This window comes from Sus scrofa, chromosome 6, assembly GCF_054392235.1.
Source record: "Sus scrofa isolate SSC_HxYL_T2T_F1_AM1 chromosome 6, Sscrofa_HxYL_maternal_Yorkshire_Landrace_v2.0, whole genome shotgun sequence".
Taxonomy (NCBI): domain Eukaryota; kingdom Metazoa; phylum Chordata; class Mammalia; order Artiodactyla; family Suidae; genus Sus; species Sus scrofa.
Window position 1 is genome coordinate 55487931 of NC_139388.1, and position 24859 is coordinate 55512789.

A 24859-nucleotide genomic window follows, 5' to 3' on the forward strand; every position below is an offset into this window, starting at 1 on the left:
CCAGTTGCCCCCAGTCCACATCTGCCCACACCCGCGTCTTTTGTGGTTTTGTCTTTGGTGAGCACGAGCCTTGTCACTGTGTGGCGAGGTTGTGCTCATGGTCAGTGTGACAGCTGTTGGTGCCGTCTGCGAAATGGAATCTGCAGCCTGTGAACCTGAGAAACTGCGGGCTCACCCAGGCTTGCCCCGCAGCGGGGCCCCCTGGGAGCAGGGACACAGGCGCCCATGGAGCCGCCAGCGGCCTACTCCAGGGCACAGAGCCAGCATGGGATCAGAAAAGCGCTCTCCCCAAAGGCCACTGATCAGGACTCTAGCGCAGCACTGCCCAGAGAGCTCCAGGGCCTTCCTGCTGCAGAAGTCATTTAAGTTTTTTAGTGGCTATATGTTATATATATACATAGATATATATTCGTTTGTTTTTTAGGGTCACACCCGCGGCATACGGAGGTTCCCAGGCTAAGGGTCAAATTGGAGATACAGCTACTGGCCTAGGCCACAGCCACAGCAACGCAGGATCCAAGCCGTGTCTGCGACCTGCACCACAGCTCACAGCCGGAGCTGGATCCTTAACCCACTGGGAGAGGCCAGCGGTCGAACCCTCGACCTTATGTTTCCTAGTCGGGTTTGTTTCTGCTGTGGCACAAAAGGAATTCCTAGTGGCCGCATTTTTTAAAAAGGCTGTAAGATTAATGTTAGTCATCATTTTATTGAGGTCAACATGTCATTTCAACTTTCAAATTAGTATAAAAACTGCCGAGACGTTTTACACTCTTTTTTCTTTTTCCTGCACTGAGTTTCCCATTTTCCAGCGTGTCGTGCACTCAAGCACCTCCTGCTTTCCAGCAGCCACGTTGTCAGTGCTCAGTGGTCTCGCGTGGCCGGTGACCCCCCAACCTGGCTGGTGTGATTTTAGAAATTTTAACTCCAAGAAAAGAAGGCTCCTTCCCCCCTGAAGAAGCCAGTTCCATCTCATGTCATTATCCCAGCTGGATGCCGCCAAGTCGCAGAAAGTTCTCCACCTGAGCCAGGGCTGATCTGCCGAGCCTCCTGCTCCAGGTTCTCTGGGGCTGGCGGGGCGCGGCTCCTCCCTTCCCTGGACTGCCTCTTCCAGGTGCCTCCTCCAGGTGTGGAAAACAGCGGAGCCTGTCCCCAGGGATTTATCCTCCAGGAAGCCCACCCTTGGGGGTTCACTGCTCTCCCTGACCTGGGGGCAAGGCCTCCAGTGTGTTAATGCCGATAAAGGACTGGATGATATTCGTGGCAACAGTGAGAGCGGCTGGCCCTGCGCTGAACCCCTAAGTCAGTTCCCAGAAGTGAGCTTGTCCATAGAATCCAGAAGCCCCTGGTCCTGAGCGGGCAGGAGCGATCCGGCCCCGGGCTTTGCATGACTGTGACAAGCGAGTGGGACACCGCCTGGCTGGGCTCTGGGGAGCAGAGAGCCACGTCCAGCGGGTGCCACCAGGAAGGGGTGAAGCCTTGATCCCTGTTCTTCAGGCAGAGGGACTGAGGTCCGGGGAGGTGATGGAGACCCCAGGGTGTGACCCCAGGGCCCCCGTGCTTGGCTGGCTCCCTCTCCCATTTCCCCAACTCCCTCTAGCCCCTGGGAGTGGGATGGAGAAGACACGGAGTGTGTCCAGTGTAAGGAGGAGCTGAAAAGTTGCCCAGGCCAGGGCAGATGCAGGCAGGGGCCGGGCATAAACAGGCTCCAGCCCCTTCCTCTCTGTATGTCTTGGCGAGGTTGCGGGCAGGCCGGGTGGCAGGGAGCCCGTGGCTGGCCTGGGCTCTGCAAGAGGAAGTGAGGTCCATTCCTGGCCGGGGATTCACTGCCCCAAACTATTTGTCACATCGCTGGCTCCAGCCTTCTCCACAACCGTCGCAGCCCCGCTGTTTATATTCACTTGTTCTGCTGTTCGTCACTGTGGGCCTGGCCCTGTGCAGGGTCCAAAAAGGGCTCAGACCCCTCTGGGGTCCACAGGCTGGTTGAGGGGACAACAGACAAGTCAGTCAGAGGGCAGGTAGAGCTGAGCTGTAGTGAAGGAAACGGGAACGGCCGGGAGTGGGCCTGGGCAGCCTGCCTCGGCGGAGTGGTTGGAAAGCCCTGTGCAAGGAGGGGCATTTCACCAGGGGCTGGGAGGGCGAGAAGGCGCCAACCAGGAGGAGTCCAGCCAGGCTGGATCCGTGCTAGGCTGAAGGCCCGAGCTTGGCTGTATGAGAAGGGAGTGGGCGGGGGTGGGGGCTGAGCTCCGTGGGGCCACGGTGAGCACCTGGGGTCCTGCTCGGGTGGCGGGAGCTGCCTGGAGTTCTGAGGCAACGGGATGCCTGATCAGATGCTTGGTTTCAGAGACTCTCTGGCACAGGGGGTCTTAAGGGGCAAGAGTGGCCACAGGGGCAGTGAGGAGGTGACTAAGATCATCCAGGAGGGGATGCCGCAGCTGGCCCGGGGTGGGGCCCTGGAGATGGGAGGTGTGGTCGGATTGGAGGCGTGTGCTGGAGGGGACATCTCCAGGACGCGCTGGTGGAACAGATGCAGCAAGTTCTGGAGACGGAGGACTCCGGGTGGCTGCCTGGACAGCTGGGTGGACGTTGATATCGCTGTGAGGACGGGAGGCAGTGGCTGAGATTGGAGAAGGCAGTGCAGGCTCTCTGCTGCCGTCCGTCGGCTGGCAGCCCGGAGGCCAGTGAGCGCTTTTGGTGGGCAGAGGTCTGGGCTCCACAAGTTCGGCCCACCTCACGCGCCCCTTCCCCTGCCTCCCCTCCCACAGTGATCAACAAATACAAGCGCCGGCGGTTTCAGAAAACCAAGAACCTGTTGACGGGAGAGACAGAAGCTGACCCAGAAATGATCAAGGTAAACACCAACAGAGCGTCGGGTCCTACAGCGGCCTGGGCGGCCTGCCCCCAGGGCTTTTCTTCCGGTGCCACCACTGAGCCGTGTGGGGCTTTCACCTCTCAGAGCTGCTGTTTCCCTCCTCGGAAATGGGGTCAGGAGGCTGAGCTACCTCCCAGGGAATGGCAAGGGCTCCAGCCCAGGTCACAGCTGGCATCCAGCAGACAGAGTGGTGCCCTGTGCACTGTACACGAGCCCACGTGGAAGCCCTTCGCCAGCCCTCTTGCGGGGGCCCTGTCACAAGGAGGCTTGCCTGAAATGTCACATCTTGGAAGTAGCAGGGCCGGGATTTGCACCCAAAGAGCCAGGCCCCAGAGGCCAGGCTCGACCTGGCACAGGGTAGGCACCCGATAACATGGCCCCAGAAGGAACGCTCCCGGTTCATTCAGGGCTGGTAACTTGAGGGGGGTCTCCTCTCTCCGAAAGATGATTCTGGGCCAGAGGGGTCCTGCACATTGCAGCCTGGTCTGTCTCCCCATCCAGATAGGCCGGCCTGGGTCTTCTGCCCTGTCAGGTGCCTGGGGGAGCCAGGACAGGGGGTCTCTAAGGGCGGGTGTGGGGCCTGGCCAGGGGAGCCCTTGGCCAGTGGTCGCTGTGGTGGCTGCTCTCATGTAGCAATGGGATAGGGGTCCTCGGGAGGAAGCCGAGGCCCCACCACCCCGTCTCTCCCCAGAGGGCCGAGGACTACGGGCCTGTGGAGGTGATCTCCCACTGGCACCCCAACATCACCATCAACATCGTGGACGACCACACGCCGTGGGTGAAGGGCAGCGTGCCTCCGCCCCTGGACCAGTGTGAGCCTGGCCCCGACCCCTGGCCCTGAGATCCCAGCCCCTCCCATGCCCCCGCCCTGCCCCACTAACCACTCTCCTTTCTCTCCCTGCCATGCCCCTGGTGACCCCAGCATGTGCCAAAACCAGTCTCATCCAGCTCATGAGCTTTTTTTGAGAAAACGTACATCTGGGAGTTCCCATTATGGCTCAGCAGTAACGAACCTGGCTAGTGTCCATAAGGACGCAGGTTTGATTCCTGGCCTGGCTCAGTGGGTTAAGGATCTGGCGTTGCTGTGGCCCTGGTGTAGGCTGGCAGCTGCAGCTCGGATTTGACCTGTAGCCTGGGAACTTCCATGTGCTGCAGGTGCAGACCTAAAAAAAAAAAGAAGTATCTGTTGCCAATCTTGGAAATTGGGGCAGCATCACTTAAAAACCCGGATTTCTGACTTCTCTTACACAACGCTGACACATGGCCACCCTCAGGGCAGCCGCGGTCTGGGGCTGAGCTCGGCAGTCCCCTTCAGCCAGACCTTTCCACCTTGTCCTCTCCGCTGAGGTCAGGCGGCCCGTCAGCGCCCGGCACGTTCCTGTCCTCCAGTCTGTGTCAGGGGTTTGGGGGGGGGGCATCAGGTCCCTGCAGATATCTGGATTTGGCACCTTAGGCCTCGGAAGCTGAGGGATCTCCCTACCCCCACGGCTGCCTGGGGCCTCCGGCCCGGGCTCAGTGGTATCCGTGTCCTGCTTGCCTGCAGACGTGAAGTTTGACGCGGTGAGCGGTGACTACTACCCCATCATCTACTTCAATGACTACTGGAACCTGCAGAAGGACTACTACCCCATCAATGAGAGTCTGGCCAGCCTGCCGCTCCGCGTCTCCTTCTGCCCGCTCTCACTCTGGCGCTGGCAGCTCTACGCCGCCCAGAGCACCAAGTCCCCCTGGAACTTCTTGGGTGATGAGCTATACGAGCAGTCAGACGAGGAGCAGGACTCAGTGAAGGTGAGGCGGGGGCGGGGCTCCAGCACCTTCTGGGGCTGCAGCCAGGGAAGGGGAAGTGGCCCGGCTGCCGGGCCTGGGGACCTCTGGCCCTCGCTCCCCTGCCCAGTTTCACAACCTCCCCGCGGTGGGTGGGGAAACAGGCACTCGGCCCTGGGCCCCAGCCGACTCCGGGGGGCCTGTCTCCGAGGCTTTTTTGTTTGCCCGGCCAGGACCTCCTGGGTCCAGACCTGTCCGCCTTGCTTTAGGCCCCGACTTTAAGCCCCGACTCGAGGTCTCTGCTCCCTCTCGCTGGGTCCTTGCCTGTCATCCTTGTCTTGGCCGTGTCCATCATGCTGAGATGTGGCCGTGCTTGCCTGCACTGGCTTTGGTGTTGGGTTTCTGTCCCTTCGTCTCAGTTGCGCTGCCTCCCCTGCCCCGCATCCCCCCTCTCTCTCTCCATCTCTCTCCCTCCCTCTCCATGCATCCCTTGCCCACCTCTGTGCCCACCTGCCCGCCTGGGGCCTGCTCTCCTGGCCAGCACTCTCCCCCTCTGGGCAGCCCCCAGAGGTTAGGGCTGTGGGGAATGTCAGGTTCTTCGGGGGGTGAGACGGGTGGCTCATGGAGGCGCCGCATCGTCCGCCCTGCTCGAGGGTGGGCCGGTGCTCACAGCCATCCTCCCCACCCCCAGGTTGCCCTCCTGGAGACCAACCCCTACCTGCTGGCGCTCACCATCGTCGTGTCCATCGTCCACAGCGTCTTTGAGTTCCTGGCCTTCAAGAACGGTAGGGGTGGGACCCTGGTCCTGAGAGGCCGTGGGGGACCAGGGACAGCCTGCCCCTCCCTCTTCCCCTTGAGCCCTCCTCCTACCTGGGGCCTCTTAGCCCCACGCTGAGGCCTAGGGAGCAGGTGAGGGCACTGGCCGCAAAGTCCCAGCCAGAAACTCCCAGCCTCCGGGTGTGGCGCTGGGGGAGGGGCTGGGCCTGCTGTTCTGGCAGAAGCCGGGCCAGCACCACCAGGAAGCAGGGCCGGGGAACTCCAAGGCTGGGAGCAGGGAAGCCCCAGAGCTGCTCCTGCCACCCTGCCTGGAGGCCACCTGTTGGGGAAGACCCCTCAGGGTTGAATGGACTGGGCCCACCTGAGCAGGGCGGTGACAGCCCTGTACCCAGAGGGCCCCTCCGTTCCAAAGGCCAACATGGTGACGGCCAGCATTTGAGGGGCCTGGCCACACGCCAGGCACTATTCCAAGGACCCTCCTCAGTGAGCACATTGAGTCCCTGCAGCCCCCGCCCTGGGAGGAAGGGTCATTACCCCCATGTGTACAGTGAGGACGCAGAGGCTCAGAGAGGTTCGTTACTGGCCCACAGTCTCACAACTCCCAGGTGGCACTGCCAGGGTGTAGCTCCAGGCTCTATGGCCCACTTCGTATGCTAGGCCCTGCTGGCCTCTTCCTTCCCCAGACAACCCCAGTCTGAAGGAAGCCTGATGCTCTGGAAGTGGCCGTGGTGTGAATATTATTACTATTATCATCAATAAGAGGACGCTGCCAAGACTGAATTACCTTCTGGAAAATTATAACGCCAAAACAGAATAGTCAAGTGGAGCCAACCCCGATAGGGAGGGCTCTGTTAGCTGCGGTGCACACTGTGCCTGGGCCCCCAGGGTGCCTCTTTTCCTAATGAGAAATGAAGGCACAGAACAGGTGCTTACCTACTCCGAGTCACACAGCAAGGGTGTGGGCCCTGGGCGAGCCGGCTTTACACCCCGTACCTGAGGCAGGACAAGGATCCACCCACCCACCCCATCAGAGCCCCGTCTTCAGCCCCATCCTTCCCAGTTAGGGCTGGGGATGGTCCTGTGAGTGTCCCCTGCAGATCTCCACAGGGTCTCATGGTCTGATGGGGGCGGCATGAGCCTGCCGAGCATACTGGAGCCCCGGAATCAGAATTGGAGCCGGGTGCACAGCCAGTGCCCCATGTGCCCCTGCGTGACTGCGGGCCTGGCCTCTCTGAGATGCAGGCACTGTGCTATGGCAGCAGGCCAGGCAGGCTCCTGTGGTGCTCTTAACCCCATTTAGCCTCAAGGAGGCCAGCACTCGGAGGGCTCACCTGGGCCCTGGAGGAAAGGGGGTGGTGGACCCAGACGGTGGGCTGGAAGACGCCGTCTTGGAGTGCATGTCCCAGGTGCGCTCGTCCAGGGGAGGTGCCACGGCACCAGGGTGGACAGCTGGGGTCTGGGGTCATACAGACCCGGCTTGCGGGCAGACTGCCAGGTCAGACTGTGTGGCCTTAGGGCACCCAGCACTTCGGCCCCTAGCACTTAGTGAGTGGTGAGCACCCGAGACATGGCAGCAGTCACTGTCTCCATCACTGCAAGTCAAGCAAGGTGACAATGGCACCCTTGGTGGGGGTGTCTGATGTGAGGGCTGCAGGGATCCTGCCTGCCTAGCACTCCGGTGGCTCCCTGGGGAGGGAAGCGGTGTGCCCCCTTCCCTCTGGGCAGACCCGGCGCTGCCCGGGGTCTGAGGAGGATGGGGCTGCAGGAGTGACTCGGAGGCGCCTCAACCTCCCGGCTTCCCCCCAACTCCCGCGAGCAGATATCCAGTTCTGGAACAGCCGGCAGTCCCTGGAGGGCCTGTCCGTGCGCTCCGTCTTCTTTGGCGTCTTCCAGTCTTTCGTGGTCCTCCTCTATATCCTGGACAATGAGACCAACTTCGTGGTCCAGGTCAGCGTCTTCATCGGGGTCCTCATCGACCTCTGGAAGATCACCAAGGTCATGGACGTCCGGGTAAGGCCAGGCCACCAAGCCGTCTCGGGAGCCGCCGGGGTTGGGAGCGGGGCTGCCTGGCCCAGCCAGACCCTGGAGCCGGCCCCCGGGGGATTCCCAGGGCCTGCCGCGCTCCCAGGACCAAGGGGGTTTTTGCACCAGGGGATTTTTCGGGTCACACGTGGGGCAGGGGAACTGGGAACAGTGGGGAAGGGCAGGGGCTGGAACTGGCTGGGGGTGGGGGGCAGGAGGCAGGAGCCAGCACAGCAGCTGGCCACGGCCTCCCTCCCTGACCGCAGCTGGACCGGGAGCACAAGGTGGCAGGACTCTTCCCCCGCCCAACCTTCAAAGACAAGTCCACATACGTTGAGTCCTCGACAAAAGTGTATGACGATGTGAGTGTCCCCACAGTGGGCCCCAGGGAGGGTCTCCCGGCACCGCGGACCAGAGGTTGGGCCGTGCGGGGGGCGGGGGGGCAGGATGTCTCCCTGTGAGCCGACAGGCCAAACTCTATGGTTTGTGTCGAACCCTCTAGTCCCTTGCCTGCCGTATATACTTCCTGGCCAAGTCCAGGGTTCCCAGGGCCCCTGGAAACTCCCCTGGGCTGGCCTGCCAGACCAGGTATGGGTGGATGGGGCAGGGAGCCAGGTCCCAGCCCCGCCCTGCACCCACAGATGGCGTTCCGGTACCTGTCCTGGATCCTCTTCCCACTCCTGGGCTGCTACGCTGTCTACAGCCTCCTTTACCTGGAGCACAAGGGCTGGTACTCCTGGGTGCTCAGCATGCTTTACGGCTTCCTGCTGACCTTTGGTGAGCGGCCCCGCACACTCAGCTCCCCGAGTTAGGACGCTGCTGGGCCCTCCTCGGTCATCACGGCAGCCCGGCCCCGCCCTCCTGGCGCTCAGGAGACAGCCTCGTCCCCAGACAGGGACACTCAGGGTGGGCAGGGGTGTCACGTGGGGAGCCTCAAAAGGGGAGTGCCCTGTCCAGTTTGGGGGTCAGGGAGGGCTTCCGGGAACCCCCAAGCAAGGCATTTCAGTCCTCATCCTCAGGGGAACCCACAGAGTAAACAAGCAGACAAGTGAGTTACAGCACGTGCCCAAGGCTGCAAAGGGGCCAAAGCGAGGGCTGCACGGAGGTGGCCGGGGAGACCCCTCCGAGGAGACGATGTGTAAACTGAGGTCTGAGTTCCCGTCGTGGCTCAGCGGTTAAGGAACCCAACTAAGAGCCATGAGGATGCGGGTTCGATCCCTGGCCTTGTTCAGTGGATTAAGGATCTGGCGTTGCTGTGGGCTGTGGTGTAGGTCGCAGACGCGGCTCAGTTTTGGCATGCCGCGGCTGTGGCTGTGGTATAGGCTGGCGGCGGTAGCTCTGATCAGACCCCGAGCCTGGGAACCTCCATATGCCCCAGGTGCAGCCCTAAAAAGACAGCAGACAAAAAAATAAAAATAAAAAATAAAAAGTAAGCTGAGGTTTGAAGGATGCCACGGAACCCCAGGCAAAGATGTGGTGACAGGGCATGGCAAGTGCCAAGGCCCCGAGGTAGGAAGTGCCTGGGACGTTGGAAGCAGCGAGGAGACCAGTGTGGCTGGAGCAGTGAGTGGGGAGAGGCCGGAACTACAGTCAGAAAGGTCGAGACAGGCTGACTCTGCTCACGGCTGTCCCTTTGCCGATGCCACAGGCTTCATCACCATGACACCCCAGCTCTTCATCAACTACAAGCTCAAGTCCGTAGCCCACCTGCCCTGGCGCATGCTCACCTACAAGGCCCTCAACACCTTCATCGATGACCTGTTTGCCTTTGTCATCAAGATGCCTGTTATGTACCGGATCGGCTGCCTGCGGGACGGTGAGGCGGGGGGCGGGGGGGGGGGCGGGCTGGCGGGTGGGCTGGCCGCAGCCCTCTCCCTCCAGAGCCGGGCACAGGCCGGGCCTGGGGGCTCCGGCCGAGGGGCTCAGCCCCCTCTGTGCAGGACTACCCCACCCCCAGCCGACGGTGAGCTGGGCGGCCCCCTCACCCTGCCCCCTCGCCCCACCCCCAGATGTGGTCTTCTTCATCTACCTCTACCAACGGTGGATCTACCGCGTCGACCCCACGCGGGTGAACGAGTTTGGCATGAGTGGCGAGGCTCCGACAGCAGCTGCCCCCGTGGCCGAGGCCCCGACAGCAGCAGGGGCCCTCCCTCCTGCCCCCGCCACCGCCAGCGAGGAGGCCTCCGTGCCCCTGCCCGCCAAGCCTACCCAGGGGGCCTGCTCTGCCAGCGAGCCCCAGGAAGCCCCTCCAAAGCCAGCAGAGGACAAAAAAAGGGATTAGCTGCTCCTGGTCCTCCTCATCCGCTCGGGCTCCCGGTGACCACCATCCCCGCCGCCCCGGCCCCCTTGCCTCCCCTCCCCGTTGCCCTTCCCTTGGACAGATCGGGCCAGGGCCCAGGGTGTGATGTGGGGGCCGGGGCAGGCCAGGGCACGTCATTTGTGGAGGCGCCGTCCGTCTGTTCCTCTGTGTTTCTAGCCATCTTGCCCCGCCAGCCCAGCACCATTGGGAATCATGGTGAAGCCGACGTGGCGCTGCCGAGGGGGTGGGCCAGGCAGGGGAGGGGCCGGGGCCCCTCTGGGGACGCCCGTGGCCATCCATCATCTTGTCCCTCGATCCCCCGTTGCCCCCCTCCTCCCGGACCGCCGCCCTTTAACACAGTCTGGATTTAATAAATTCACATGGGTGTTTAACTTAAACTCCACAACCCCACCACTTCGTGCCTTCCTTCCTCTGCCACCCTGGAGAACAGGTGTGGTGGCTCTCCTGAGTCTGGCAGGGACACCTGGAGGATGCAGGACAGTGACCCTCTGGGCCAGGCCCCTTTCTCCCCCTCCTCCCCCTCCCAGGAGACTGAAGGGGCTTCCATAACCTTGCCCATTTCATGGACGGGGAGGCTGGCTGTTTGCTGTGGCTTCACTGCACCTGTGCTGTCACCCACCAGGCTGTGTCGAGCCCGCCTCACCACTGCCCACTGATTGTCCCCTGGCCTCATGCCGCCAGGCAGGGCAGGGGCGTGTACCCATCGCCCCATCCGGACCCGTCAGCCATCCTCATTCAGTGGTCCTGGGACCCTGGAGAGCTGACCTTGCATCTCTGGGCCTCCAGGGGCCCCGGGGGTGAGTCATGGCACAGAGTGGTGTCCACTGTAGCGCTCCATGGCTATTAGGTGCCGAGAACCCAGCCAAACTCAGTGTCGTGTATGCCTTCTCAGCAGGCTGGGTGCTGGGACTGTTCACCTGCCTTGTAGATGAGGAGACTGAGGCCCTTGGTGCCTGTGCACTTGGAGGGGTTGGGACCCCACATTTCCAGGGTTACTTTTGGGGAGTGGTCTCATCAATACTTAGGGGAGAGGAGGCCCAGGGCTGAGAACCATGGCAGGTTCCCTGAGGCTCCAGCTGCCATACTGCCTGGCAGGGCCAGGCAGGGCATCCACAAGGTCCCAGGTATGCACAGAGCGCGCATGCGCACACATGTACACATGCCACTCTTCAGGCAGCCACAGCCATTGACAGGCTCCACTGCCCCCTCCCCTGTTCTGTGTCATTTCATGGCTCCCACTCCTCTCAGGGCCCCTCTGCTGAACTCCTAGGACCGAAGGGGGCAGGGGCTCTCAGGCTCACTGGTCTCGTCACCCCACGCCCAGCTCCTCTTCCCACAGCTGCACAGCCCAGCCTTTGCCATGGTACAGCCATCAGCTGTACCCCACAGGTGCTTGGGACTCTCACCTCTTCACTTCCACTGAGACCACCCAGTTCAGGCTCCTCTTCACACCCTGGGGTCCCCACTCAGCCTCCTCTCTGGTCTCCTGCCCCTCCCATTCTCCATTCCAGCAACCAGAACTTTCTAAAGCACAAAGTTGACCCTGCCCATCCTTTGCTCAGGACCTACCATGGCTCCCCAGTACCCTTAGAGGAGCCCAGGCTCCTAGCTGTGGAGAGTGAGACCTTATCTCCCCTACTTTATAACTGCTGTGCTCTCTTAGCTCCTGGCACTCCTCTGGGTTCCCACATCCCAGCCCTGCCTGCTGTGGATCGTCACTACCTGGGGACAGGTCATTCTCCGCTGGACTGGAGCCCTCTTAGGACAGACAGAGCCAGAGCTGTCTTGGTCACACTGTGTCCTCGGCACAGGCGTCACTTGGGGAAAGTTTGCTCCGTGCATGTTTGCACAGTGCTGACTTGCACAGACATAGGCACATGCAGAAGTGTGGATCTTGAGGGGGCCTGCATTCAGGCACTGGTGGGGAGACTGATACAGTCAGGCAACAAACCTTCCCTGAGCCCCTCCCCTGGACTGTGCTCTGAGCTGGGGATTCTGTGTTCACAGCAGGGACCAAGACAGCCCCAGGCCTGCTCTCACGGGACTCAGAGCCCCAGGGGAATCCTGAGCACTGAGGGCTTCTGATGTATCCTTACAGTCATTCACCCAACAGTCTCTGAAGCCTGACCTTTTCAAGGAGCGGAGGAGGATGAGGTGGGTTCCCGATCCTATATGTAGGAGCCATTACTCAACACTTTAATCACGAGCAAAGCTCTAGTCTAAGTGCTGTATGTGGTTTGCTTCAGCAAGTTTAATATTACCCAATGGCCCCATCACCTTACAGGCCATCGCTCTAGCCTCATCTTGGCTCCTTCCCCAGCAGTCACCACTGCAGCCTCCTTGCTGTTCCTTGAACATGCCATGCGCATTCCCACCTCAGGGCCTTTGCACATGCTGTTCACTAAGACTTGAACACTCTTCATTAGATATTCACATGGGTCCTTCACCGTTTCAGATGTCACCTTAGACCCTCCCTGAACATCCTAACCCAAATAACCTCCAAGCTCAATCCATGTATCTTGCTTATCTTGTGTAATACCGCCATTACCACCAGGCGTCTATTTGCTTATCTCTTCTCCCTCTGTCTCCCCCACTTGGATTTCAATTCCATGATGGCAGGTGCTTTTGTCTGGTGTGTTACTTGCTATGTCCCCAGCTCTTGGAACAGTACTGTGTGCAATAGCTCTGTTAAGTCAAATGTTCACAAGAGCAGGTGAGAAAACTGAAACCCAGAGAGGTTAATTGGTCCAAAGTCTCACAAAGTAATGTGATGCAACATTTAGAAGATAAAGTGCTTAGAACAGCACCTAGCACATGTCAGAGCTCTATACAAGTGTCAGCTATTAAGTGTCTAATCCTCACAACCATCCCAGTATTAGACCCATTTTTCAGATGAGGAAACTGAGGCTCAGAAGTCAGTTGTCTGAGGTCTCCTAGTAAGTGGAAGACCTAGGATTTGAACCCACACATCCTGATTCTAGAACATCAAATCACAGCCTCCCTGTCAATGCCCTTGTCATATGGAGCCTACAGCCCGCAGGCCAAATCCGGCTTTTTCCAGTTTTGTGTAACTTTTACATGTTCTAAATGGTTGGGAAGAAATCAAGTCCCGTTGGCAGACCTGGGGGTCAGGCCTCAGTTTCCTTACTTGCTCCATGGGTAGACTGTGAGTGGCCTCAAGCAGGACTCAGTGGTCTCGCGCAGAGCAACGGGCAGCATCACCGGCCCGACCCCTCCTGCGCGCTTGGCTTCTTCTTCCCGGCCGGCCCCGCCCCCGCGGCCACGTGATGCGTGGGGGTTTTCCCATTCCCCTAGCGTGACGTCACGACAGGGTGCAGACCAATGAGCGTGCAGGCCGGCGGCGCCGGGGAATTCCGCCGCCCCGCCCCCGCCCGCCTCCCGCCCGGCCCGGCCCGGCGCCCCCCGCAGCCCCGGGCGCCGCGCGTCCAGCCCGGCCTGCGGCCCCAGCCCCTGCGCCGCTCTCCCGACCCGAAATCGTCCGCCGGACTGTGCCACCTGGCCGTCCGGCCTGCCCGCGTGTGTGTTTTGGTCTGGACTGGCGTCTGGGCCGTCAGTCCCCACTGGTCGGGCCATGCCGAGTCGCCGCGTCGCCAGATCGTCCGCTGCGCCGGAGCTGGGGGCCTTGGGTAAGCGGGCTGGGTTCGGGAGAGGAGTCTGGGGCGGGACCAGAGATGTAGGAGTCCTGGGGGTCCTGGAGTAGTCTGTAGTTCCTACGGGAGTCTAGGGGTTTTACGGGGCGAGTGTGAAGGTTCTGGGGACACTATATCAAAGAGAAGGAAGGAGGCAGAGTGTGGTGACATGGACCGGGCCAGGGTAAGAGAGGAGTCCCACTAGAGAGTGAGAAGGGGGCGGGGCCTGACCCTGAGGCAAAGAAGGGGGCGGGGCGCGACAAACAGAGGGGGCGGGGTCTGACTCGGAGAAGGAGGAGCGGGAGCTGTTCCTGAGAGATTGGGCGTGGCCAGACCCAGAGAGGGCGAAAAAGGAGCAGCCTGGCTCACAGAAGGAGGTGGAGCCTAGCTCAAAGAGGGAAGCGAGGTCTTTCCGACCCAGAGTGAGGGGGCGGGGACTGAGAGGAGGGGGCCGGGCCGCGCGCATAGAGGGGAGAGGGGCGGGGCCTGTTCTGAAAAAAAAGAGGGCGGGATCCGGTTCAGACAAGAAAGAGGGGGTGGGGCTTGCCTCAGGAGAGAAGTGGCAGGGTCTGAGAGGGAGAAGGGGACGGGCTTGACGCTGGCAGGGTGAAGGTGTAGGGTCGACCCTGAAATAAGGAAGGAGGTGGGGACTTTCCTAACTGAGGTCGAGAAGGGCTTCTCCAGGCCCTTCTCTACCTTCTTACGGGAGAGGAGCAGGGCCTGCATGCGATGAAGGGTGAAGGGAATGACAGAAACTAGGGAACCTGTCCCTGAGTTAAGGAAGTAAGGCCAGACTGTAAGGGTGAGGGGGCCGAACAAAAGGGCCCCGGGCCAGGAGGGAAACCGGGTGGGGCTTGGGAGATTCTCGGCCTCTCCCGCTGTATCTCCATCACCTCCTGAGACATGCCTCCTTCCCTGCAGGGTCCACTGACCTCTCCTCGCTCTCGCTAGCCGTTTCCCGGACCACGGGTGAGCAGCCCTCCACAGTTCCTGACCATTTGCACACTCAGTACGCGGGGGAGGGGGGGATCTCATGGAGGGGGCATTGTCCACGCCTCTGAGGGCTTTGCAGAGGTCCACCTCGGCTTTTTTTTTTTCTTCTGCTGACATGTGTTCCTCCCTGCTCCTTGAGATAGGATCCCCAGATGCACCTACCTCCCAAATCTTAAGGAGCTGAGCGAGTCAAACCAACTGTTCACTCTCTAAGAGGAGTCCTCTTTAGAAATTCACTATTTCTGAAGGTCCTAGTACAGAGGGTGATAATTACACACTGGTGCCACCACCCCTTCACTATGTGAATGTCTGCAGATCACTTCCCCTTTCTGGGCCTCAGTTTTTCTAATCTGTAAGGTGAGCATAAGATCAATGCCTCCCTTTTAGGAGGACTGAGAAGATTTAATGAGCTGATACAGTTAAACTTTTTGGGTTTTTTTGGCCGCCCCAGGGCATATGGAGCTCCGGGGCCAGGGATCAGATCCAAGCCACAGTCTTGACCTAAGCCACAGCTGCGGCAACAGGATCTTACTAAACCCATTGTACTAGGCCAGGGATCAAACCTGAATCCCAGCGCTCCCAAGACACCACAGATCCCATAGCACCCCAGCAGGAGCTCCTGATACAGTTACACTTTCAAAGCAGTGTCTGGCACACAGTAAAGGCTCACTAAGTGTTAACTGTTGGTGGTATAATCATAATAATTATTAGTACAGTCTCTAAGAGTGGTTCTGAAACCTCTGTGTGCCTGAGGGTTACCCTGAGAGCCGCTAAAACAGATTGGAGGCCCCACCTCCAGAGTTTCTGATTTAGTAGGTCTTGGATGAGCTCTGAGAGTCTGTATTTCTAGCAAGTTCCCAAAAGATGCTGAGAACCACTAGCCTAAAAGGTCCCTCCTCGTGTGCCATCCAGAATTAAAGTTGCCCAAGGAAATGCAGAATCATGGCCATGATGTCCTCACTCATAAATGCGCTGGAGTGTGGAGGGCAGAGGATGAGTCCTGCCACCAGGAAAACTCAGTGGCCCCAGTGGGCTGAGTCCGAACCCCAGTAGATGGGCCCCAGCAGTGCTGGCTTGGCTGCAGAGGAGGCTCTGTGGGTTCTCTAACAGGTCTGCAAGTTTGGGAGATCCTGAAAGGTGGGAGATGGCACTGGCACTCAAGCAAGCCTGAGACTTCTCTGACCTGAGATCTAGGTCTTTGGTTTCAATTGAGAGTAATTTCTGATGTTAGCTATTCAGTAAATATTTATTGAGTGTCTCTTCCGTACCTGGCCCTGTGCTGGGCAGTGCTGAGGACTCAGCAGTGACCGAGACAGCCCTGCCTCTGCCCTCATGGGCTTTCCTACCGAGATATGAAGGCAGACACATACACGATGAATTAAATGTAAGATTGTAGGGAGTTCCCTTCATGGCTCAGTGGTTAACGAAACTGATTAGAATCCATGAGGATGCGGGTTAGATCCCTGGACTCGCTCAGTGGGTTGAGGATCCATCGTTGCCATGAGCTGTGATGTAGGTCACAGAAACGGCTCAGATCCCAAGTTGCTGTGGCTGTGGCGTAGGCTGGCAGCAACAGCTCCGATTTGGCCCCTAGCCTGGGAACTTCCATATGCCTCGGATGCAGCCCTAAAAAGAAAAAAAAAAAAAAAGTAGGATTGTAAAATGTGATACAGGTTACCAATAAATCTTGGGGTCAGTGACATCAAATGCCCTGGTGAGGATGGGACAACTACTGAAATAGAGCGGGAGGGAAATTTTCCCTCATTTTCCCTCATATGGGACCCTGGGTATCCACTGGGAAGGGGGCAGATGTATTTCCTGCTGGCACTCACAGTCTACAGAAGACAGGTAGATATGAATCACTCTAATATAAGATCAAATCAGGAGTTCCTGTTGTGGCTCAGTGGTAACAAACCCGGCTAGGATCCCAGCATGTGGGTTCCATCCCTGGCCTCACTCAGTGGGTTAAAGATCTGGTGTTGCTGTGACCTGTGTAGTTCACAGATGTGGCTGGGGTCTGGCATTGTTGTGGCTGTGGGGTAGGCCAGCAGCTACAGCTCCAACTCGACCCCTAGCCTGGGAAGCTCCATGTGCCTCGGGTGTGGCCCAAAAAATAAATAAATAAATAAGGTCATGTCGAATCCTAACCGGTGCGCTGAAAACGCTAATACAAAGGTGCTTAACTGAGTTTCTGGAGTCGGGGTTCTGGGGCCATCTTGGATAAAGCAGTCGGGGAAGACCTGTCTAGGAGGTGACATTTGAGTAGGGACCTTGAAAGAGGAGGAGGAGCCCAGGCAAAGAACTAAAGGGAGAGCATTCTGGGAGAGGCCAGCCTGTGCAAAGGCCCTGAGGTAGGAAAGATGTAGCCGCTCAAGCATGGCCCATCCTGGCTGCTCTTGAATGGTGGTAAATCTGTGTGGGAGATTGGGGTGGGGGGTAGGGGTTTTTTTGTTTTTCTTTTTTTGTCTTTTCTAGGCCCGCACCTGGCTAAGCAATTTCCCAGTGTGATCCTAAGTCCTCATGTTAACATCTGAGATATAGCAGACCTCATATTAGAGAAGGAGGCTCAGAGAGGCTAGACCACTTAGCCAAGGCGACACAGCCAGTGAATGACAGCTGGGATTCAAACTCAAACTAACAGCTGGGTGACTCCGTAACCCATGCTCTGTAACTATGTCTTCCACCATCCCCGTTTATAGACAGATAAACTGAGGCCTAGAGAGGGGAAGCAGTTTACCCAAGTCCATGAAATAATGTCTTCCAACACCTTACCCAATAGCAGCCAGCATTTATGTCCTGCCTACTATTATGGTAGTTCTAAGAGTTTCCCATATATTAACTCATTTCATTTTTTTTTTAATGGCCACACCTGTGGCACATGGAAGTTCCTAGGCCAGGAACTGAATCCAAGCCTCAGCTGTGGCAATGGTGAATCCTCCAGGCCAGAGATCAAGCCCGCACCTCTGCAAGCGACCCAAGCCACTGCAGTCGGATTCTTTTTTCTTTTATGATTTTTATTTTTTCCATTATAGTTGATTTACAGTGTTCTATCAATTTCTACTGTACAGCAAAGTGGCCCAGTCATATATATATATATATATATATATATATATATATATATATATATTCTTTTTCTCACATTATCTTCCATCATGTTTGCAGTCTGATTCTTAACACACTGTGCCACAGTGGGAACTCATCTAATTTTCACAGCAGCCCAGTGAGACAGGGATTATTATTGTGTCCATTTTATAGATAAAGAAACCAAGGCACAAAAAGAGGTTAAGTCATGGGCTCAAAGCCACACAGCTAGCAAGGAACAGACCAGGATTTGTTTTTTTTGTCTTTTTAGGGCTTCACCAGTGGCATAGGAAAGTGTCTAGGCTAGGGGTTGAAACTGCCGGCCTATACCATGGCCACAGCAATGCCAGATCTGAACTAGCTGCGTCTGCAACCTACACCGCAGCTCACGGCAACGCTAGATCCTTAACCCACTGAGCGAGGCCAGGGATCAAACCTGCGTCCTCATGGATGCTAGTCAGGTTCATTACTGCTGAGCCTCAAAGGGAACTCCCAGAGCCAGGATTTGAACTGAGGTGGTGCAAAGCTTCAGCCACAGTGGCTCAGGTTCCCCACCCACAGCCTGGGAACTCCTTGAGGGCTTAGCCAAAGTCCAAGTCGTCTTTGGGCTCCGGGTCATCCAGCACAGATGCCTGAGAAGGTTTTTCTGAGCTGAAGTGACTTGAGATTGGCCTCTGTCTGTGATCTCTAGCATGTCCCTTCCTTTCTCCCAGCCTCAGGGTCCCCATCTACCAAGCGGGCTGACTTCACAGATCGCATGAGATGGAGCAAAGGTCTGGCTGCCAGGAGCCACTCCCAGAGAGTGGAGGAGGAGAACAGGCCTGGCAGCAGGGCGGGTCAGCCATAATTCCATGGCGAGTGGCCCGTGCAGGAACCCTGGGTGGGGCATCTGGCCCTGGCCTGTCGTTCCTTGCCATGTGACCCCAAGGCTTCCTTGCTCCCTCTGGGCTCCACCTTCTTCTGTCTGTGGAATGTCAGGAGCTTGGTTTCAGTTCCTCCACGACTCCTTCCAGGGCTGAGCTTTCCTGACGAGGTGATAGGGGGCTTCTCCAGCACGGCTGGCCTCCCTGCTCAGCAAGCAGGAGCGAATCCTGGATACCGAGTGGGCCCTGCTGGGGGACTGGCACGGGATGCAGAGTGGGTGCTTGCCCGGAGGTGGAGGATCTGCCTCCTTGGATCTTTAGACACCATCCTCTCAGGGTCCGAGGTGGCCTTTTTTATTTTTTTGCCTCTCCTGCAGCATGTGGAAGTTCTCAAGTCAGGGATCGAACCTGTGCCACAGCAGCCACCCAAGCTGCTGCAGTGACAACATGAGATCACTAACCTACTGTGCCTCAAGGGAAGGCCTTTATTTTTATTTTATTTTATTTTATTTTATTTTTTGCCACAGCGTGCAGTGGCTTGATGTGGGATCTCAGTTCCCAGACCAGGGACTGAACCCAGGCTGCAGGGGTAAAAGCTCTGAATCCTAACCATTAGACCACCAGGGAACTCCCAAGGGTCACTCCAACTTTTTTTTTTTTTTTTTTGTCTTCTCAGGGCCGCACCCATGGCATATGGAAGTTCCCAGGCTAGGGATCCAATTGGATCAGAGCTGTAGCCACAGGCCACAGCCACAGCCACAGCAACTCAGGATCCAAGCCTGTGACCTATACCACAGCTCAAGGCAACACTGGATCCTTAACCTACTGAGTGAGGCCAGAGATCGAACCCGCCTGCTTATGAATGCTAGTTGGGTTTGTTAACCGCTGAGCCATGACAAGAACGCCTCCAACATTTTGTTTAAAATCTTGGGTGACTATATTTTTTTCCTAGTGATAATGAGACCTTTGACTTTTCCTCGGATTCTCAATGAGAATTGTTTTGTTATGTTTTATTTTAGAGCTGCACCCATGGCATATGGAGGTTCTCAGCCTAGGGGTCGAATTGGAGCTGCAGCTGCCAATCTACTCCGCAGCCACAGCAACACTTGATCAGAGCCGTGTCTGCAACCTACACCACAGCTCACTGAAACAAGGATCATTAACCCACTGAGCAAGGCCAGGGATCAAACCCCAGTCCTCATGGATACTCGTCAGATTCATTTCCACTGTGCCACAACGGGAACTCCTCAACAATGTTTCATAATCCCTGGACTAAATGTTTTGGGGGAGGCATTTGAGGGTAGCCCAAGCTGGGACCCCAACATTGGAAGCTGAAGGAAGGGTAGGCCAGGAGGGGGAGATGGGGGTTGGGGTTAGACACCCCAGGGAGTTGAGCCCAACATTTCCTACAGGACGGAGGGAGGGGCAAGGGGGAAGAATTGGGGGCTGGGGGCTGGGGAATCAGTCTTAAAAGATGAACGTCTTGACCGCCTCACGGACCTCACTTTTCTCTTTCTCTTCCTTCCACAGATGAATTGGGTGAGTATCACAGGGCAGTTCTGGGGGGAGGCTGAGGACTCCAAGTGCTCAAGGAAGGGGACCTTGGCCTTCTTAGCTGGGGAGAGGGTCACAGTATAACTGCTGGGACGGCTGGGGGATTTTAACAAAGTCATGTGTCCCCAAGGTACTTAGCAGCACTCGACACTTAGATGCAGCAAATGTCCGCTGTCTTGAGGGTTAGTTACTATTACTACGACTATTGTTCATTCCCTCAGTGAATTGTATTGAGCACCTGCTGCAGGCCAGGCACTGTTCTAGGCACCGGAGATTCAGCCACAAACCCCAGTCCCCACCCTCTCAGAGCAGATGCTCTAGTGATGGAGAGAGTAAGACAAAGAATAAAGAACACGATGATGTTGGATTGGACTAAGGTCTGTGAAGGAAACAGGGGAAGAGGCCTGGGGAAAAGATATTAGATCAGGCCTTTCTGCTTTTTCGGGCCTCACCCACGCCATGTGGAGGTTCCAGACTAGGGATCTAATCAGAGCTGTAGCTGCCGGCCTAGACCACAGCCACAGCCACGGCAGTGCAATATTGGAACCGCGTCTGCGACCTATACCGCAGCTCACAGCAATGCCAGATCCTTAACCTACTTGGCAGGGCCAGGGATCGAACCCGTGTCCTCACGGGTACTAGTTGAGTTTGTTTCCACTGAACCACAACAGGACCTCCTAGATCAGAGCTTTCTGAAGAGGCGAGCTGAGACTGGAAGGATGAGGAGTCAGTACGGGTTGAAGCGGGGGGGGGGGGGGGGGACGCATGGGTCAGACAGATGGAGGAGCAAGTACAATGCCCTGAGGAGGGCCAAGCATGGTGGGTGCAAGCAACAGAAAAGAGACTAGAGGGTGGTGAGCGGGGTGAGGGGAGAGGCCCAGGACAGCTGGGGGTGGATCCGGGGGAGGGGCATCCACCCAAGGCTCTTAGGTCAGAGTCAAGGGTCAAAGACAAGTGTGGAGTTGAGGGTTTTATGTGAAGATGGTGTTGATTTTGACTCTGAGGGGGCTGGGAGCCACAGGAGGCTTCTGTGCAGATGGGGACAGGGTCTGACATCAGATCCCTCTGCCCACGTGTGGGGGACAGACTGGAAGAGGCCAGGTGGGGACCTGGGGCAATGGTTCTGATGGGACACGATGGGGACGGTGGGGCAGGGAGAAGCGGTGGGAATGTAATACATATTTAAGGTAGAGGCAGAAGTTCATGGACTGGACATAGCGGCTGTGGGATGCTGAGCTGCTGCCCAAGAGGCACAGCCTTGCAGCTTGAGGGCTCTGGACAGTGGGGCCGCTTTCTGAGATGGGAACAGCTTGGGTAGAGCAGCTGCCATTTCTGTTATTAAATGGAGCAAGGTGGAGGTAGGGGTACCTGTCACTTGGCCCTACCTTGATCCAGGAGAGAGGTGATGGAGGCATGGATGCAGCAGCTATTTTGGAAGCAAGTGGACCTGAAGGTGCAGGAGAAGGAGAAACCAGACCCGCACTCCCCCTCCCCGCGCAGATCCCTCCGGTCTACGGCTTCAAGAACTGGGGGACCCTTGGGGGACTGAGGCTGGGGCACTATTTGCAAGAAGGAGAGTAGGGTCGTGTTGGGGTTCATCACTAAAGCCCCTGTGCTTGGTCCACAAGAAATATGTCTTGAAGAAATGAATGGACAGGAAAAGGCGAGGGAGTCACAAGTCTGGGGGTCAGAAGGCCTTTTCTTTAACAATCAGGGTCACCCCCAGTTTTTGCTTCTCCCGCAGAGATCATTGACGAGTACATCAAGGAGAATGGCTTTGGCCTGGAGGGGGCGCCGCCGGGCGCCGGCGAGGGGCTGCCGCGCCTGGTGTCCCGCGGGGCGGCCTCCCTGAGCACCGTCACCCTCGGCCCCGCGGCGCCCCCGGCCACGCCGCCCGCCTGGGGCTGCCCCCTGGGCCGGCTGGTGCCCCCAGGCCCCGGGCCGCGGCCGCACCTGGTCATCACTGAGCAGCCCAAGCAGCGCGGGATGCGCTTCCGCTACGAGTGCGAGGGCCGCTCCGCCGGCAGCATCCTGGGGGAGAGCAGCACCGAGGCCAGCAAGACGCTGCCCGCCATCGAGGTGGGGACCGGGGTCAGCGGGGCTCGCGTTCTCCCCTGCCTCCCAAATTCATATGCCTGTGTTTATTTATTCATGTATTTGATGGTGGTTATTATTATTGCCGTTGCTATTGTTGAGTGGATGATAGTACAGTCATTTGGCCTTAAATTCACAACAGCACTAAAAAGGGAGTTCCCGTCGTGCCTCAGTGGTTAACAAACCCCACTAGGATCCATGAGGATGCCGGTTCAGTCCCTGGAGTTGCTCAGCCGGTTAAGGATCCGCCGTTGCCGTGAGCTGTGGTGTGGGCCGCAGACTCGGCTTGGATCTGGCGTTGCCGTGGCTCTGGCGTAGCCAGCAGCTACAGCTCTGATTAGACCCCTAGTCTGGGAACCTCCACATGACGTGGGTGCGCCCTAAAAAGACAAAAAAAAAGCACTTAAAGAAAGACCTTCTTTTTGGCAACTTGACGGTGTTGATCAAAATGACCATTGCAGGTAGGGCAGTGTAGCCTCCTGGTTCACCATCGTTAAGAATCAGAGTGCCTGGGTTCGAATCTCGGTTCTTCCATTTACTAGCTGTGCAGCCTTGGGCAGGTTACTTAGTCCCTGTGTGCCTCCCCCTCTCCAAACGGGAAAATACTAATAATATCTGGAGTTCCCATCGTGCCCCACTGGGTTAAGAACTGGACATAGTGTCCGTGAGGTTGTGGGTTCGATCCGTGCCCTCGCTCAGTGGGTTAAGGATCTGGGGTTGCCATGGGCCATGATAATGGTTGCAGATGAGGCTCAGATCTGGCGTTGCTGTGGCTGTGGTGTCGGCCAGCAGCTGCAGCTCTTATTCTACCCCTAGCCTGGGAACCTCCACATGCCGAGGGTGCCGCCCTAAAAAGACAACAACAACAACAACAAAAAGACAAAAAAAATAATAAAGGATCTGGCCTTGCTACAGCTGTGGCATAGGTCAGATGCCTAAGCTGTTAACTCACTGACTAGAACTGAATCTCTTAGCTTTGTACCGACTCTCCCAATCCACGAATCTTACATTAAACATTATACTCAAGCCAAAAAAAACAGTCTATATACGTATATAAGATATATATTATTATTATTTTTGTCTTTTTAGGGTTGCACCCATGCATATGGAGGTTCCCAGGCTAGGAGTCTAATCGGAGCTGTTGCCACCGGCCTACACCACAGCCACAGCAACCCTGGATCCAAGACGCACCTGCGACCTACACCATAGGTCAAGGCAACGCCAGATCCTTAACCCACTGAGCGGGGCCAGGGATCGAACCCGCAACCCCATGGTTCCTAGTTGGATTTGTTTCCGCTAAACCACTCGGGAACTCCTAAAATATGTATTATAAAAATATATATGAATGTATAACTGTGTCACTTTGCTGTACAGAAGTTAACACAACATTTGTAAATCAACTACACTGCAATTTTAAAAAAGACATTCCTTGGAGTTCCTGGCTCAGCGGAAACTAGCATCCATGAGGACGCAGGTTCGATCCCTGGCCTTGCCCAGTGGGTTAAGGATCCAGTGTTGCCATGAGCTGTGGCATAGGTCGCAGAATTGGCTAGGATCCCTCGTTGCTGTGGCTGTGGTGTAGGCCAGCAGCTGTAGCTCTGATTCTACCCCTAGCCTGGGAACCCCCATATGCCATGGCTGTGGTCCTAAAAAGACAAAAATAAATAAATAAATAAATAAATAAATAAGAAAAGAAAAATAAACAGAAATTAAATAAATAAAAATTTTAAAAAAGGCATTCCCTGGTGGCCTAGTGGTTAAGGATCCAGGGTTGTCACTGCTGTGGTGTGGGTTTGATACCTGGCCCAGGAACTTAGCATGTTTTGGGCATGGCCAAAAAAAAAAAAAAACCAAAAACCCCGAATATATCTTGGAGCTGAGATCATATCAGCATGACTGAAGCTTAGTCTCTCTGTTTTATATATATATATATATGTATTTTAGGGGTGCACCTGCAGTATATGAAGGTTCCTAGGTTAGGGGTTGAATCAGAGCTGTAGCCACCAGCCTAAACCATAGCGACAGCAATGCGGATCCAAGCTGCGTTTGTGACCTACACCACAGTTCACAGCAATGCCGGATCCTTAACCCACTGAACGAGGCCAGGGAATCTGTCCTCATGGACACCAGGTGGGTTCGTTAACTGCTGAGCCACAACGGGAACTGCTGCCTTAGTCTCTCCAGCATCTCTTCCCCGCTGTGCGGATAGGTGAGCATATAATGTGCAAGTCTCTGACCAAAGGGTGTTTAGGTCGTTTGCTGACTCCCGCTATTACAGTGGGGTCGTAGAAAGTGTCTCGCTTCATCTCTAATCCCCTTCCTGTGTGTCACTCACATAACTTCTGGAAGTGGAATTGCTGGTTCCTTGTGTCTCTCTATGGAGGCTTCATGTGTTTCTGGATCTTTGCACAAACGGAATCTGGATTGTGTCCTCATTTCCCACTAGCTGTGGGTCCTGGCCCAGCTGCTCCCTGACCTCCAGCTTCCTCCCTGGGACCCAGCTCTCCGCCTCCTCCAGGTTTCCACTGACGGGACAGCCAGAGGGGTGCTGTTAAATCACACATCTGCTCCCCTCCCCTTTTCAGATTCCTCCCTTGGCTCCCACGTGTCCTCAGGAGGAAGCCTAAGCTCCTCCCTGGGACTCTAAGACCTTTCATGGTCTGCCATCTGCTACCTGTTCCCAGCCAGGGCCCCCCTTACTTTTTTTTTCCTTTTTTTTTTTAAAGGGCCTCACCCATGGCATAGGGAGGTTCCCAGGCTAGGGGTAGAATAAGAGCTGCAGCTGCCAGCCGACACCACAGCCACAGCAACACCAGATCCAAGCCGCGTCTGCAACTGACACCACAGATCATGGCAACACCAGATCCTTAAC

The 24859-nt window shown here is 56.9% G+C and overlaps 2 protein-coding genes across 4 annotated transcripts in view; both read left to right on the forward strand.

The window, feature by feature from the left end:
• CLPTM1 (CLPTM1 regulator of GABA type A receptor forward trafficking) overlaps positions 1-10134 on the forward strand; it is a 29940-nt gene extending 19806 nt beyond the window's left edge. For 2 of the 3 annotated variants that reach the window (XM_084961179.1, XM_003127223.7), the window contains exons 6-14: positions 2763-2848; positions 3561-3681; positions 4413-4657; positions 5325-5418; positions 7230-7420; positions 7699-7794; positions 8074-8209; positions 9081-9248; positions 9442-10134. In XM_084961179.1, coding sequence (XP_084817305.1) covers positions 2763-2848; positions 3561-3681; positions 4413-4657; positions 5325-5418; positions 7230-7420; positions 7699-7794; positions 8074-8209; positions 9081-9248; positions 9442-9713 — 1409 coding nt within the window. In that variant the 3' untranslated portion in view covers positions 9714-10134. Of the gene's footprint in view, positions 1-447; positions 2849-3560; positions 3682-4412; positions 4658-5324; positions 5419-7229; positions 7421-7698; positions 7795-8073; positions 8210-9080; positions 9249-9441 lie in introns of all 3 variants that reach the window. The other variant, XM_084961180.1, reaches the window with a different exon arrangement.
• Positions 10135-13186: 3052 nt separating this feature from the next.
• Positions 13187-24859, forward strand: part of RELB (RELB proto-oncogene, NF-kB subunit) — a 35640-nt gene continuing 23967 nt past the window's right edge. The window contains exons 1-3 of the mRNA XM_084961204.1: positions 13187-13399; positions 14324-14371; positions 21638-21972. Coding sequence (XP_084817330.1) covers positions 13345-13399; positions 14324-14371; positions 21638-21972 — 438 coding nt within the window. The 5' untranslated portion in view covers positions 13187-13344. The remainder of the gene's footprint in view (positions 13400-14323; positions 14372-21637; positions 21973-24859) is intronic.